Source organism: Mus pahari, chromosome 17, assembly GCF_900095145.1.
Source record: "Mus pahari chromosome 17, PAHARI_EIJ_v1.1, whole genome shotgun sequence".
Classification (NCBI taxonomy): Eukaryota; Metazoa; Chordata; class Mammalia; order Rodentia; family Muridae; genus Mus; species Mus pahari.
Genome location: NC_034606.1, coordinates 64,506,035 through 64,520,000, shown reverse-complemented (window position 1 = coordinate 64,520,000; position 13,966 = coordinate 64,506,035). Strand labels below are relative to the sequence as shown.

The 13,966-nt window shown below is 47.0% G+C and overlaps 1 protein-coding gene across 1 annotated transcript in view; it reads left to right on the top strand.

The window, feature by feature from the left end:
• Positions 1-13,966, top strand: part of LOC110334566 (protein FAM186A-like) — a 34,519-nt gene that overhangs the window by 9,317 nt on the left and 11,236 nt on the right. Inside the window, exons 2-4 of the mRNA XM_029547878.1 lie at positions 2,477-2,693; positions 3,229-3,399; positions 10,555-13,955. Coding sequence (XP_029403738.1) covers positions 2,477-2,693; positions 3,229-3,399; positions 10,555-13,955 — 3,789 coding nt within the window. The remainder of the gene's footprint in view (positions 1-2,476; positions 2,694-3,228; positions 3,400-10,554; positions 13,956-13,966) is intronic.

Below are 13,966 nucleotides of genomic sequence, written 5' to 3'. Positions count from 1 at the left end.
CCAAGTGCTGGGATTAAAAGCTTGAGCCATCACGCCCGGCTTGCATTTGGTGTTTTGCCTGCATGTATGTCGGTGTGAGGGTGTCAGATCTTGGAGTTTACAGATAGTTGTGAGCTGCCATGGGAGTGCTGGCAATTGAACCCCAGAAGAGCAGCCAGTGCTCTCAACTCTCTCCAGCCTCTAGTTTGCTTTTCTTTTGCTGTGATAAAGACCATAAGTTGCAAAAGCAACTTGGGGAGGAAGGAGTTTATTTGGCTTTTAGGTGGCAGCCCATCATCGGGAAAGTCACCGCAGGAACTCGAGGCAAGAACCTGGAGGCTGGAATGAAGCAGAGGCCAGTGGAGAAAGCTGTTTAGGGCTTGTTGGCTTTACTCTGTACATGACTCAGGACCACCTTCCCAGGGCTGGTCTCAGCCAGAGGGCAGGGCCCGCCCTCCCACAGCAATCCTTAATCAGAAAAATGCCCCTAAGACCTGTCTGGAGACCAGTTTGATTGGGGAATTTGCTCAATCAACATTCTTTCTTCTCAGAGACAACTTGACAGGAGCTGGAGTCATCAGAGAGGAGGCAGGGAGCCTCAGATGAGAAAAATGCTTCCATGAGATCAGGCTATAAAAGAGCCAGCAAGCAGCGTTCTCCTATGCTCTGTATCAGCCCCACCGCCAGGATCCTGTCCAAACTGCTTGTGATGGGGAACTGTTATATGGGACCGAGAGTGAAAGAAATCTTTTCTTTTCCAAGTTGCTTTTTGTTGTGGTGTATAATCACAGCAATGGTAACCCTAAGACACCGATGACCTTAGCTTGTGTCAAGCGGACAAACAACTGCTCAGCATAGGTGCTGTTGTGCAGTGGTGTTTTAGAATTGTGAAAATCACTTGGAAATTAAAAACTTATTTATGGGATGTGTGCGTCTGTCTGTCTGTCTGTGTGTGTGTGTGTGTGTGTGTGCGCGCGCGCGCGCCATGTAGACATCAAAGGATAACCTTCTGGAGTCAGCTCTCTCATGCTGCTTGGTAGGCTCTGGGCACAGAACTCTTGGTGGTCAGGTTTGGCAGCAAGCATCTCTCCTGGTTGAGCCATTTCATCAGCCCCACCCTCCGCCCCCACTCAGTACCTTTTTAGAAGATGCTAGTAATCTATCTTTCTGATAATTCTGACAACCCAATGGGTTCCCGCGGTTTTTTTGAGGTTTGTTTGTTGGAGAGAGCGTCTTTTGTAGCCCTGGCTAGCCTCACACTTCCTGTGGAATCAAGGGTGACTCTGAACTCGTGATCCTCCTGCTTCCATCCCTTTGTGTTAGGATTCTAGGCTTACTCAGTTGACTGGTAGGGTGCCTGCACAGGATGTGGATGGCCCTGACTCAGTGACCACTACCATAAAGGGGAAGCAACTCACACTTTGCCTTTAGCAGTCTTGGTTTTTGGATAAAGCAGAGGCACTTTGGAAATGTTAGTGACAGCAAATGCTATTTTAACAAAAGAGCTGCAGTTAGGGTCCCAGGCCAGCTTAAAACCCAGGGATCTTTCCATTTCATCATAGTCTTGCTAGGTGATGAAAGCTTAAAAAGTTAATTCTTTTTATTTATTTGAAGAGTTGTTGATACAGGGTCTTATGTAGCCCAGATTAGCCTCAAACTTCCTATGTAGCTTAGGCTGGCCTTGAACTCTTGCTTGTAATTCCTGAGTGCTAGGGCTGCAAGCATGCTCCACCATGACCAACCTAAGACTTTTTTTTTTAATGAGAGAAAAATCTGGAAATTGTAGTAAAGATACAATAGCAAGTCTTTGTTTCTGACATGGGAGGGCCTCCCTGCATTGCCCAGACTGGCCTAGAACTCACAGTTCTTTTGGCCAGTCACCCAAAGGTAAGGTTAGCTAGCAAGTCAGTGGGAACAGGACTGAGGGTTGGGGGTAAGAGGCGACAAAGTCATGTGACGAATCCCAGGCCATCAGACTTCGGAAACCAGCATCAGGGTACGGATCTGAGTTTATCGCATGGTCCATAAGTTTATGTACAGTGTTTGAACCAATCCCAAGCCTAGACCATTGGCCAACCATATCTCACCACATCATGCTCCAATGAAAGCCCTGCTTAATGAGGTAACTCAGGAGTGGGGACAGTATTGTCACTGTGAAAATGGGGGAAGCAGCCACTCCCTGGCCTCGGTTCTTTTTTGCTGTCTCACAGGTGTGCTAGGAGCCATCTTAGATCTCAGGTCGCTCTTGTCTGCTTTATGTTTGGGTGTATGCTTGTATGTGTGTGGCCATGTATGTAGTGGTCTGAAGCAACTTACAAGATGTAGTTCTTTCCATCCACCTTGGGCCTGCTGGGCGGCAGGCACCTTTCATCACTGGGCCATCTCACTGCTCTGAGAAGACTTGCCCGGGTCAGCTTTATATTAACTACTGACATCCTTAGAGTAAACATGACCAAAACTTATTTTCAAACTAGTATGCTATTCCTTCTTTTTATAGGACATTATTTGGAAACTGGCTGGAATAATGAACAACGTGGAGCTGATAATGACTCGGTATAATATCGACAGCATGTCCTTTGGGAGGAAGGGCTCCATCTCAGAAAGTCAGAAAAGGAAGAGAAAGGCTTTCTTAGAAAAGATTGCCACCGTTGTGAAGAATGTTGACATTAGAGAAAGGACTCTCTCCAAGATTCTGTCCTGGCTAGAAGAATGGAGTAAGTGTGTAGAAGGCTCCGGAGGGAAGGATCAAAGTTAAGGAAAGAGGAGAGAAGTTAAATCGGGAGGGACATGGAAGGACTGGCTGCATCAAGGAGGAAGACCCAGCTGTGGGAGGGAAACAAACCTGAGGCGTTTGAACCTTGGTTATATTTTCATAACTTACTGATTTAACTTGGTTGAGTTTCTATTCCAAGTCTCTTCCTATAAAAGGGAAAAGGCTCAGGATAACAATAAATACAAGATGACTTTAAAAAAAAAAGATGTATTTATTTATTTGTTTATTTATTTACTTATGTGAGTACACTGTAGCTGTGCAGATAGATGGTTGTGAGCCTTCATGTGGTTGTTGGGAATTGAATTTTGTAGAACCTCTGCTCCCTTTGGTTGGCCCTGCTCTCTCAGGTCAACCCAAATACAAGATAACTATTCCCCAGTGGAACCATTGTATAGTTACAAGTTATCCTAAGGCTCTGTGGATATGTTTAGTGTGTTTCCTCCATAAAATGGCTTTCTTTTCTCCTCCTCCTCAAGATCTTATTCTGTCGGAGGTGGCTACCATCAATATGGATGACTATCACCACTGGGTTGTGAAGATGGAGTTGATACCAGACATGCTGAAAAGGATCAGCAATAATGTCGACTCTCTGATTCAAATGACCTTATTACTCATCGAAGAGAAGAAGAGAGCAAAGAAAAGAACATGTAAGGGTGCTTTGTAACACTTGAGAATGGAGTTTAACTTTTTACCGAAATACAGCTCTGTTGGGGGAATGGAGAGATGGTTCCATGGTCAAGAGCACTAGGTGGTTTTTCCAGAGGACCTGGGTAACATTCCCACACCATCCCGGCTCACACCATCTGTAGCTCTGGTTCCAACAGGAAACAATGCCTTCTTTTGGCTTCTTCAGGTTCTGGCATGCACATGGTATCCAAACATTCCTGCAGACAAAACTCTCATACACATAAAGTAATAATAGGCAAAAATTTATTGACATATAACCTGCATTCCATAAAATGTACGTGTATCAAGTGCGCAGATGTTTCCATAAATTCACAGTTGCCGTGGTGTGATCAGCACCCTCACCCCCCATGGCAGTGATGCTGGTGGTTGAACTCAAAGGGTCTCATGGGTTTTGAGGCAAGCCACACCCACAGCCCATGGTAGTCCTTTTTTGGGGGGGGAGCAGGGGGGTGTTTTGAAACAGGGTTTCTCTGTATAGCCCTGGCTGTCCTGGAACTCACTCTGTGCACCACCAGTGCCCAGCGGTATTCCATTTTTAAAGCATTTCTACTATCCAAAAAGATATGTGTTCATATGTCTGTCTTTATTCTTATCCACAGTCGTGGACAAACATTTTGTCCCAATAAATTTATTTTGACTATTTTATATAAACATCATATTATATGTGGGTGTGGTCCTCTGTCCGCCTGATTCTCTCGAGGGCATCAGACTAAGGAGGGCAAAGGGAAAGCTGGGAGCGTTAGAGCTTTTAGAAGAGAAGTAAAAAGGATTGGGCAGCCTGTGCAAGGCAGGCAGCCAGGGTCCTAGGATCTCTTGTTTGCTACAGCTGCAAGCAGAGGCAGAGGTGGCAATGTGCAGTCGCTCTGATTTGAGCCTCTGCAGGCTGCAAGAGCCTGGCCAGCCAAGCCAGTCCAAGATCTAGCGGTGAATGCTTTGGGAGAGAGAACTCTTCCCCGGGTGTCACCTCTCAGTAAAAACAGCCACTCTCAGACAATCCTCCATCCTCCGTGAAATAACTTGTACCCTTTATTTCAAGTGGACAGGGTCTATGTGAACCTTGGAGAGTGGGTGGGACTTAGGAGTAGATGTTTCCTATTGGCTCAGTTTGAGCGGTTAGTGATGTTTTATTTGAATGGGGAAGGACTCCTGGTGTTACGTCCCAAGCCCATGCTCCTCTCATCTGTGTGTTGTGGTTACTTGTTCCAGAGCAGGTACAGAGGCAGGTAAGGACTGCTCCACTCCTGCACTTCTCAAATCTCTGTGATTCCCAGATTTGAGCTCACTCAGCCTTACCAGTTCTTACGACTGTCAGAAGGCATGCCTACGTGTGGGATTTTGTTTAGTTGAGACCGAGTATTGCTACATAATCCAGGCTGGAACTTGAGCTTCTCCTGTCACAGCCCTCTGGAGGCTGGGATTATAGAAGTGAGTTACTACATCTTCCTGTCTGGGTGGGTAGTCTGTGCTATCTGCCTTCTTCAGCAACGTTGTAGCACCAATGGTAACCCAAACCTCCCCATTAAGCCTTCAGTGAGTTGTCAGACACATCACATCTTACTGTCCTGTTCACCTGTTGGTGGATATCTGAATGTTCTCCATGTTTGGCTTTATTTTTTTTCCTTTCCTTTTCTTTTTTCTTTTCTTTTTTTTTTTTTTTAAGATTTATTTATTTATTTATTTATTTAATATAAGTACACTGTCGCTGTCTTCAAACACACCAGAAGAGGGCGTCAGATCTTATTACAGATGGTTGTGAGCCACCATGTGGTTGCTGGGAATTGAACTCAGGACCTCTGGAAGAGCAGTCAGTGCTCTTAACCTTTGAGCCATCTCTCCAGCCCCACATTTGACTTTTCTGAATATTGCTGCTGTAATCCCACATGTGAGTTTCTGTGAGGCACATGGCTTCATTTGTTTGGATGTACAGTACTTACAAACAAGAATATTTGCTTGATCATACAGCACATCTGCTTTCTGAAGTGACTGTGAAGTTTCTGTCTGTAGTGGAGGAAGACTAGCGTTCCCCGACCTCAACACCCGACAGTCTTTTATCACCCAGGCTGGCGGGTTCCTGTGAAGAGACATTTCCTGGGGATTTACAGTGCATTTCACCCGGAAGTGGTAAGGCTAAGCAACCTGTCCTTTCCAGCCACTTTTATACCCGCTTTGAGGGAGAATGTTTATTAAATACTTCCCTTTTTTCATCTTTGTGGGTTTTTTGTTTGTTTTTGTTTTTATTTATTTATTTTTTGTTTTTCGAGACAGGGTTTCTCTGTGTAGCCCTGGCTGTCCTGGAACTCACTCTGTAGACCAGGCTGGCCTTGAACTCAGAAATCCACCTGCCTCTGCCTCCCAAGTGCTAGGATTAAAGGCATGCGCCACCATGTCTGGCTTGTCTGTAAGCTTTTCATTGTTCATGTGTATGGGTGTTTTGCCTACATGTCTGTCTGTGCAGCACATGCTTGCTTGATGCCCATAGAGTCCAGCTAGAACTGGAGTTATGACTGACCGTGAGCTCCACGTGGGTCCTGGGAATGGAAACCAGTACCTCTGAAGGAGCAGCTAGTGCTCTTAACAGTGAGCATCTCTGCAACTCCTTTTATTTTATTTTATTTTATTTTCAAGACATATTTTCTCTGTGTTGTTCTGGCTGTCTTGGAACTCACTTTGTAGATGAGGCTGACCTCGAACTTATAGACATCTCTGCATCTCTGCCTCCCAAGTGGTGGGATTCAAAAGTATGCACCACCACCGCCGCTCAGCTCCCTTTTATTGTACATAGTTAGAGGATTCCATGTGGGGTTCCTATATATTGTTGTTCTTTCTGGAGAGTGACCTGATAGTGTGCTTTCAGTCTCTCTCTCTCTCTCTCTCTCTCTCTCTCTCTCTCTAAGAATTACTTGTTTATTTTATGTATATGAGTACACTGTAGCTGTCTTCAGACACTCCAGAAGAGGGCGTCAGATCTTGTTACAGATGGTTGTGAGCCACCATGTGGTTGCTGGGAATTGAACTCAGGACCTCTGGAAGAGCAGTCAGTGCTCTTAACCTTTGAGCCATCTCTCCAGCCCCACATTTGACTTTTCTGAATATTGCTGCTGTAATCCCACATGTGAGTTTCTGTGAGGCACATGGCTTCATTTGTTTGGATGTACAGTACTTACAAACAAGAATATTTGCTTGATCATACAGCACATCTGCTTTCTGAAGTGACTGTGAAGTTTCTGTCTGTAGTGGAGGAAGACTAGCGTTCCCCGACCTCAACACCCGACAGTCTTTTATCACCCAGGCTGGCGGGTTCCTGTGAAGAGACATTTCCTGGGGATTTACAGTGCATTTCACCCGGAAGTGGTAAGGCTAAGCAACCTGTCCTTTCCAGCCACTTTTATACCCGCTTTGAGGGAGAATGTTTATTAAATACTTCCCTTTTTTCATCTTTGTGGGTTTTTTGTTTGTTTTTGTTTTTATTTATTTATTTTTTGTTTTTCGAGACAGGGTTTCTCTGTGTAGCCCTGGCTGTCCTGGAACTCACTCTGTAGACCAGGCTGGCCTTGAACTCAGAAATCCACCTGCCTCTGCCTCCCAAGTGCTGGGATTAAAGGCATGTGCCACCACGCCCCTTCCTCAGAAGGTAGATAATGCTGCTTGTGGACGTTGTACATCGTGGTGCGGAGCCTAGTGCGCACCACGATGTACAACGTCCACAAGCAGGAGGAGGAGGAGGAGGAGAAGGAGAAGGAGGTAGGTAGGTATGGCTGCTCACACTCATAATTCCAGTACTTAAGAGATAAAGTCAAGAGGATTCAGAATCCAAGGCCAGCCTTGGCTATATAGCAAGTTTGCTCTCAACTCAGAGAACCAAAAACAACGAGGAAAGGAGAAAGAAACCAACATTGATACTTTATCAGTGACTAAATTGCAATATATATGTATTTGGGCCTCCTGGTCCTCCACACCTACTGTCACATTTTGCTTCGTTCGGATGTGGACACCACATTTCCTTTAGTTGTCATACCTGTTTGGCCTCCTCTTAGCTGCTAGAGTTTCTTAGACTTTTCCTTGTGTTAGCAATGTCCTTAGCAATTTTGAGTGTTTTTGTTTTTGTTTTTTTCTTTTCAAGACAGGGTTTCTCTGTGTAGCCCTGGCTGTCCTGAAACTCACTCCGTAGATCAGGCTGGCTCAGAAATCTGCCTGCCTCTGCCTCCGAAATGCTGGGATGCATATGCCACCACTGCCTAGCTATTTTTTTTAAAGATTTATTTGTTTATTTTATGTATCTGAGTATATCATTGCTCTCTTCAGACACACCAGAAGAGGGCATCAGATCCCATTACGGATGGTTGTGAGCCCTGTGGTTGCTGGGAATTGAACTCATGACCTCTGGAAATAAGTGCTCTTAACCTCTGAGCCATCTCTCCAGCCCCACAGTTTTGAGTGTTAAGGCCTAGGTAAAATGTTATGGCTTAGGTAATTGTTAATTGTTACTTAGCTAGTCATTGTAAGGAAACTTCCTCATATGTTTCTGCTGTTACTAGGAAACTAACTTTCTTTCTTTCTTTCTTTCTTTCTTTTCTTTATTTCTTTTAACATTTATTTATTTATTTATTTATTTATTTTTATTTGTTTTTTTGATTTTTCGAGACAGGGTTTCTCTGTTTAGCCCTGGCTGTCCTGGAACTCACTCTGTAGACCAGGCTGGCCTTGAACTCAGAAATCCACCTGCCTCTGCCTCCCAAGTGCTGGAATTAAAGGCATGCGCCACCACACCTGACGGAAGTCTTATTTTAAATATTTTCTTTTATCTCCTAGGTTGGGGTCCATCCAGGGGCAGCTTATAAAGACAAATACCATAAAAGCTTATACACAGGTATAGGAAATGTTGCTGGGTGGTTGGTTCGGGTCCAAGCTTATTTTGGGTAACTATACAAAGCAGTTCTACTGACTTCTCTCACAATCGGCACAGAACATAAAAGAATATGTAATCAACTTAGTATTAGAAAGTTTCCTAGTGGACTGGAGAGATGGCTCAGCGGTTAAGAGTACTGACTGCTTTTTTTTTTTTTTTTAAGATTTATTTATTTATTATATGTAAGTACACTGTAGCTGTCTTCAGACACTCCAGAAGAGGGCGTCAGATCTTGTTAAGGATGGTTGTGAGCCACCATGTGGCTGCTGGGATTTGAACTCTGCACCTTTGGAAGAGCAGTCGGGTGCTCTTACCCGCTGAGCCATCTCACCAGCCCCGATGAAGGATTCTTTGCTAACAACACACCTTACTTACATTGCATAGTTGAGCTCCATTTGCCAGGACTCCATAAAGAGAAACTACCAAAGAACTTCTGGTGGTGTGCTGATGGTTTCTTGGCACTTCCAAGGGACTGGGCTGATTGGCAGAGTGATGTCAGCTGATACAAACTCAACTTGAGTTTTGCTAAGACAGGCTCATGTGCTGAGTCTGTCTTAAACCTATGGAGGACACGTGCTGTTTGGAGGGAGTATAAGTAAGACTCCGTGGCCTGTGAGAGGGGCTGGCCTGTACAGCTATCTGTGCAAGGTTTCTTGGTCTTCAAATAGTCATCGAGAATGGCGTGGCAAAGAGCTTCTGGTTTCCCCGAGTGCCCCTGGCCCCTCCTGCTGACTCCTGCTGATCTGGCTGAGGCCTGGCTGTTCCTGCTAGGTCCTGCCACCACTGCTGCTATCCCGACACTACTGAACTGGACTGCTGGAGTATCCGTGAAGTGTTTGTGAGTGGATTGAGCTGCCACTGCTGTCCTGTGAACTGAACTGCTGATTTCCTGACAATGCAGATGGGATTTGCTCCCAAGAGCCATTTCTAAACAGGTCCACTTCCCCTGCCTCCTAATAACCTTTCTTTTCCACTACCTCTGGTGGGTGGTGGGCTAGAAGGGAGGTTAAAGCATTTAAGAACCATCATGAAAAGTAGGTCTTTGAAAAATCTAAGCCTATACTTACACTCAATAAACTCTCCCTGTCTGACTGAGATCAGTGTTTATGTGGTTTATGAGGGGATTCCTGGACCCCAACAAGAAACAATCAGGTACATGATAGGATGCTCCTGTACACTCAAAGAATCACTTCACTGTGTTCTGTCAAGGCTCAGTCAGGAAAGCACTGGATACATGTGCATGAGGTCCTGAGTTTGGATCCCCAGCATCTACATAAACACTAGGATAACAGTCAAGAACAACTGAGGCTGGAGAAATGGCTTAGTGGTTAAGAGCACTGACTGTTCTTCCAGAGGCCCTGAGTTCAGTTTCCAGCAACCACATGATGTCTCACAACCACCTGTAATGGGATCTGATGCCCTCTTCTGGTCTGTCTGAAGATAACTTCATTGTACTCATATTATAAAATAAATACATAAATTTTTTTAAAAAAAAATCTGTAGTCCCAGAGCTGGGGAAGGTAGGGATAGAGGCAGGTCCTCAGGGTTTTCTGGCCAGACAGTGTCACTGATTGATGAATACCAGGTTCCGGAGAGGTTCCAATTCAAAAACCAAAGTACAGCCGGGTGTGGTGGCACACATCCATTGTGATGTGTGCCCTTAATCCCAGCCTCTGCAGGCAGAGGCAGGATGATCTCTGTGAGTTTGAGACCAGCCTAGTCTACATTTCTAGTTCAAGGCCATCTAGGAGACCCAGCCTTAAAAGGAAAAGTTACTTCCCCTCTTTCTTTTGGGGAGTGTAATTTTCCATGAAAAGTCTATCTGTAGCCTATAGTTTGGGCAAGGAGAGCACAGCTGCTGTCCTTGTAGGCTGGATTATCTACATAAGTTATTTTACATCTCATGCATAGGGGGTTTGTCTGTTCTGTAATTAACTTAGTTATTTTCTGTGCGAAAGTGAGATCATGGATATTTCACTATATATTAACGGTTTCTCTCTCTCTCTCTCTCTCTCTCTCTCTCTCTCTCTCTCTCTCTCTCTCTCTCCCCATATACACATATATACTCATTGAGTAATAACTATAAATAAAATCCAATACTAGTATGCATCTGTTAGTCAAGGCTGAGTTCCTTAGGCTTAAACATGGACACAGAACACATGAAAGAAGAAAGGCAACTGCAATGTTTTGTTTTGTGTTTTTCTTCCAGTGGCTAGAGGCACTCTCTGGAAAGCTTGGAAAGACCGGGCTATAAAGCGGCCTGCCACAGCCCAAGCTTTAAGACCGGATCAGATGATTTTCGACCAGATTGGCTTAAACGCTAAGGTTTCAGAGATTCAGAGCATGCTGCAGGAGCTCATCAGCACAGCGATGTTCAGCAAGCTGGAAAACAACGTCATTAAATACATGTCAGCCACAGTGCTGAATCTCTCCAAGGCACTGAGCACTGTCAATGATGAACTAAGACTTGTGAGCTCTCGAGTTGCCAAGTCGGTTCTGAAAGAGGATCAAGGGGTAGAGAAAGAGAAAGACCATTCCAAGCAGGTCATCCAAGAACTCAGTGAAGAGAATGAGATGCTTCAGCAGAAACTTAGAGAATCTGAAGAAAAATGTGACCAACTTATTCGCATCAAAAATTATCTTGGACGCCAGATGATGCACCCAGCTGCATCCTTGAAAATGCTGCCTTTACAGGGGCTGTTTGTCAGCAGGGAGTCCAGGGACGTTGAGAGGGAAGGCAAGACGGACGACTCCCAGGAGAAAGGGTCCAAAAGCACCGCAGTAACATGGGAACCATCTTCAAGTGAAGGGGATCCAGATGCAGCTAAGCAGCAAGTTGAGGACAAAGCTGAGGCCACCCAAGACCAGATAAAACTCAAAGGCCTGCCACTGACAGCAGAGACCTTGGACACAAATCTGGAAATGGACGAAAAGAAACTCAGTCAACTTGCTCTTCTAAAAGAACAGGAAAAGAAGAAAGCCGGGAAAGCAAAGGCCCAGAAGGGCAAAGGGGGACCAAGTGCCATGTGGGAACAACTCAAGAAGGGCCGATCTGAGCAGCTGATTCGAGGCAGCCCAGGCTCGCCAGAGAGTAGAGAGTCCACCCTTAAATTAACCGACAAAGAAGCCAAGAGTGAAATAGATCTGCTTCAGCCTGAGGGTGCACCAGAGCTACAAAAACCAGAAACCAAGTGGAGAAGACTTGTAGCAAAAACCGAGGAAACAAAACAGTCTGGTAAATTACAACCCAAGACCTCTAAGGTGACTTCAGTAACCCCTGATGAAAGTGAGCAGGGCAGTCTAGAATCATTTCAAAGAGCCATCCTGGCCTTCCTGAGAGAGAAGACGAATAATGTAGGAAAGGCTTTTGATCCAAATAGTATAAGGAAGGAGGAGTCGGCACTGGGAAAAGCAGAAGTCGAAAATTTAAACGTCATAAAGGCAAAAATAGAGGAATATTTCCAAAAGGTGGCTGAAACTGTGACTGTAGCATTGAGGACATACAGAGATGAGAGAAAGGTTCAACCTAAAGAGAAACCCAAGAAACAGCCAAAGGGAGCGCTGTCACGGATGCTTCCTAAGCAGGGGGCGGTCGGCGCCAAGTCTGAGGTTGGCAGAGTTCTCCTCAGTGAGATCACAGACCCAGCAATTAAGAAACTGGTACAGATGCTCTTAAATGAGATAGAGAATGACTTCAAATACAAAACGACAAAGGAGCAGCAACAGGCGGCGGCGGCGGTGGCGGCTGTGCAGAAGGAAGAGCCAAGACTGAGGCCGAAGGACAAAACGGAGCTGCTGGAGGTGTGGAGGCAAGCATTCAAAGCCCCAGAAGGCCGCCAGGTTCAGGACCTGGGAGATGCAGAGGATGCAGAAAAGTCGAAGAGGAGCGAGCCGGGTCATGTGGACCTGTGGAAGGTCGTCAGCAAGTCCTCCATCAATCTAGCTCCCAGACTGATGAAGGCCCCGAAACCGCAGATAAGTCAGGCACAGGCGCTCCAAGTGGAGCCCGGTGTAATGGGGGCCACGGAGGAACAGCAGCCCAAACTCTCTCCCTCCTCTTCCAGGATCCTCCTCGTTTCTCCAAAAACCCCCCAAGTGCATGTCCCTGAGCAGGCCCAGATAATAGGCCCTCAGATGTCCCCCCAGCTTTCAATGCCATCTCTCACCGTTGAGCAGGCACAAACTTTGAGTGGTCCTCTTACTGGTGAACACACTATAGAATTAAAGACTGCTTTCACAGCAGGGCAGGAGCAAGAACTGGGGACTAAGCCAATGGTTCCTAGGATTCTTGAGCCGACACAGACTCCAAAGGAGTCTCTCATATCAGAAAAACCCGAGGGGATGCAAACCTCCCAAGCAACTACTGAAGAGATATCTGGGGTCACAGATACCCAGAGAACAATGCTACCCTTCCAGCAGGTCCTAGACCAAGTAACAACTCCCACTCCTGAGAAAGACAAGGGACCAAGGATCACCCTCACCCCTCAGCAGACCCAGGCCCTAGGCATCACTCTCACGCCTGAGCAGACTAAATCCCAAAGGATCAGTCTGACCCATGAACAGGTTCAGGCCCTAGGGGTCGCCCTCACTCCTGAGCAGTACCAAGAGGAGAGAATCAGTCTGACTCCCCTACAGGCCCAGATCCTGGGAATCACCCTCAACATCCAGCAGGCGAAGGCCCTGGGGATCACTCTCACTCCCGAGCAAGTCAAGGCACAGAGGGTCAGTCTGAACCCTCAACAGTACCAGGTCCAGGGAACCACTCTCACCACTCAGCAGGCTGAAGCACAAAGAACTAATCTCACCCCTGAGCAGGCCAAGGCCCTGGGGCTCCCTCTGATCCCTCCTCGGCCAATCACTTTCCCCCGTGAGCAGACCCAGGCTCCCGGCATCACTCCAACCCGTAAGCCAATCACTCTCAGCCCTGAGCAGACCCAGGCCCCGGGCATCACTCCAACTCCTCAGCCGATCACTCTCAGCCCTGAGCAGACCCAGGCCCCGGGCATCACTCCAACCCCTCAGCCGATCACTCTCAGCCCTGAGCAGGCCCAGGCTCTGGCACTCACTCTCACCACTGAGCAGGTCAAGACTCAGCGAATCAATCTGAGCCCTGAGCAGACCCAGGCCCTGGGCATCACTCCAACCCCTCAGCCGATCACTTTCACCCCTGAGCAGGCCCAGGCTCTGGGTATCACCCCGACCCCTCAGCTGATTACTCTCAGCCCTGAGCAGGCCAAGGCCTTGGCGAACGCTCTCACCGCTGAGCAGGTCAGTCTGAGCCCTCAACAGGCTGAGGCCCTGGGCATCACTCCGACCCCTCAGCCGACCACTCTCAGCCTTGAGCAGACCCAGGCCCTGGGCATCACTCCAACCCCTCAGCCGATTACACTAACCCCTGAGCAGACCCAGGCCCTGGGCATCACTCAGAGCCATGAGCCGATCACTCTCAGCCCTGAGCAGGTCCAGGCCCTGGGCATCACTCTGACCCCTCAGCCGACCACTCTCAGCCCTGAGCAGACCCAGGCCCTGGGCATCACTCTGACCCCTCAGCCGGTCACACTAACTCCTGAGCAGGTCCAGGCCCTGGGCATCACTCCTACCCCTCAGCCGGTCACACTAAC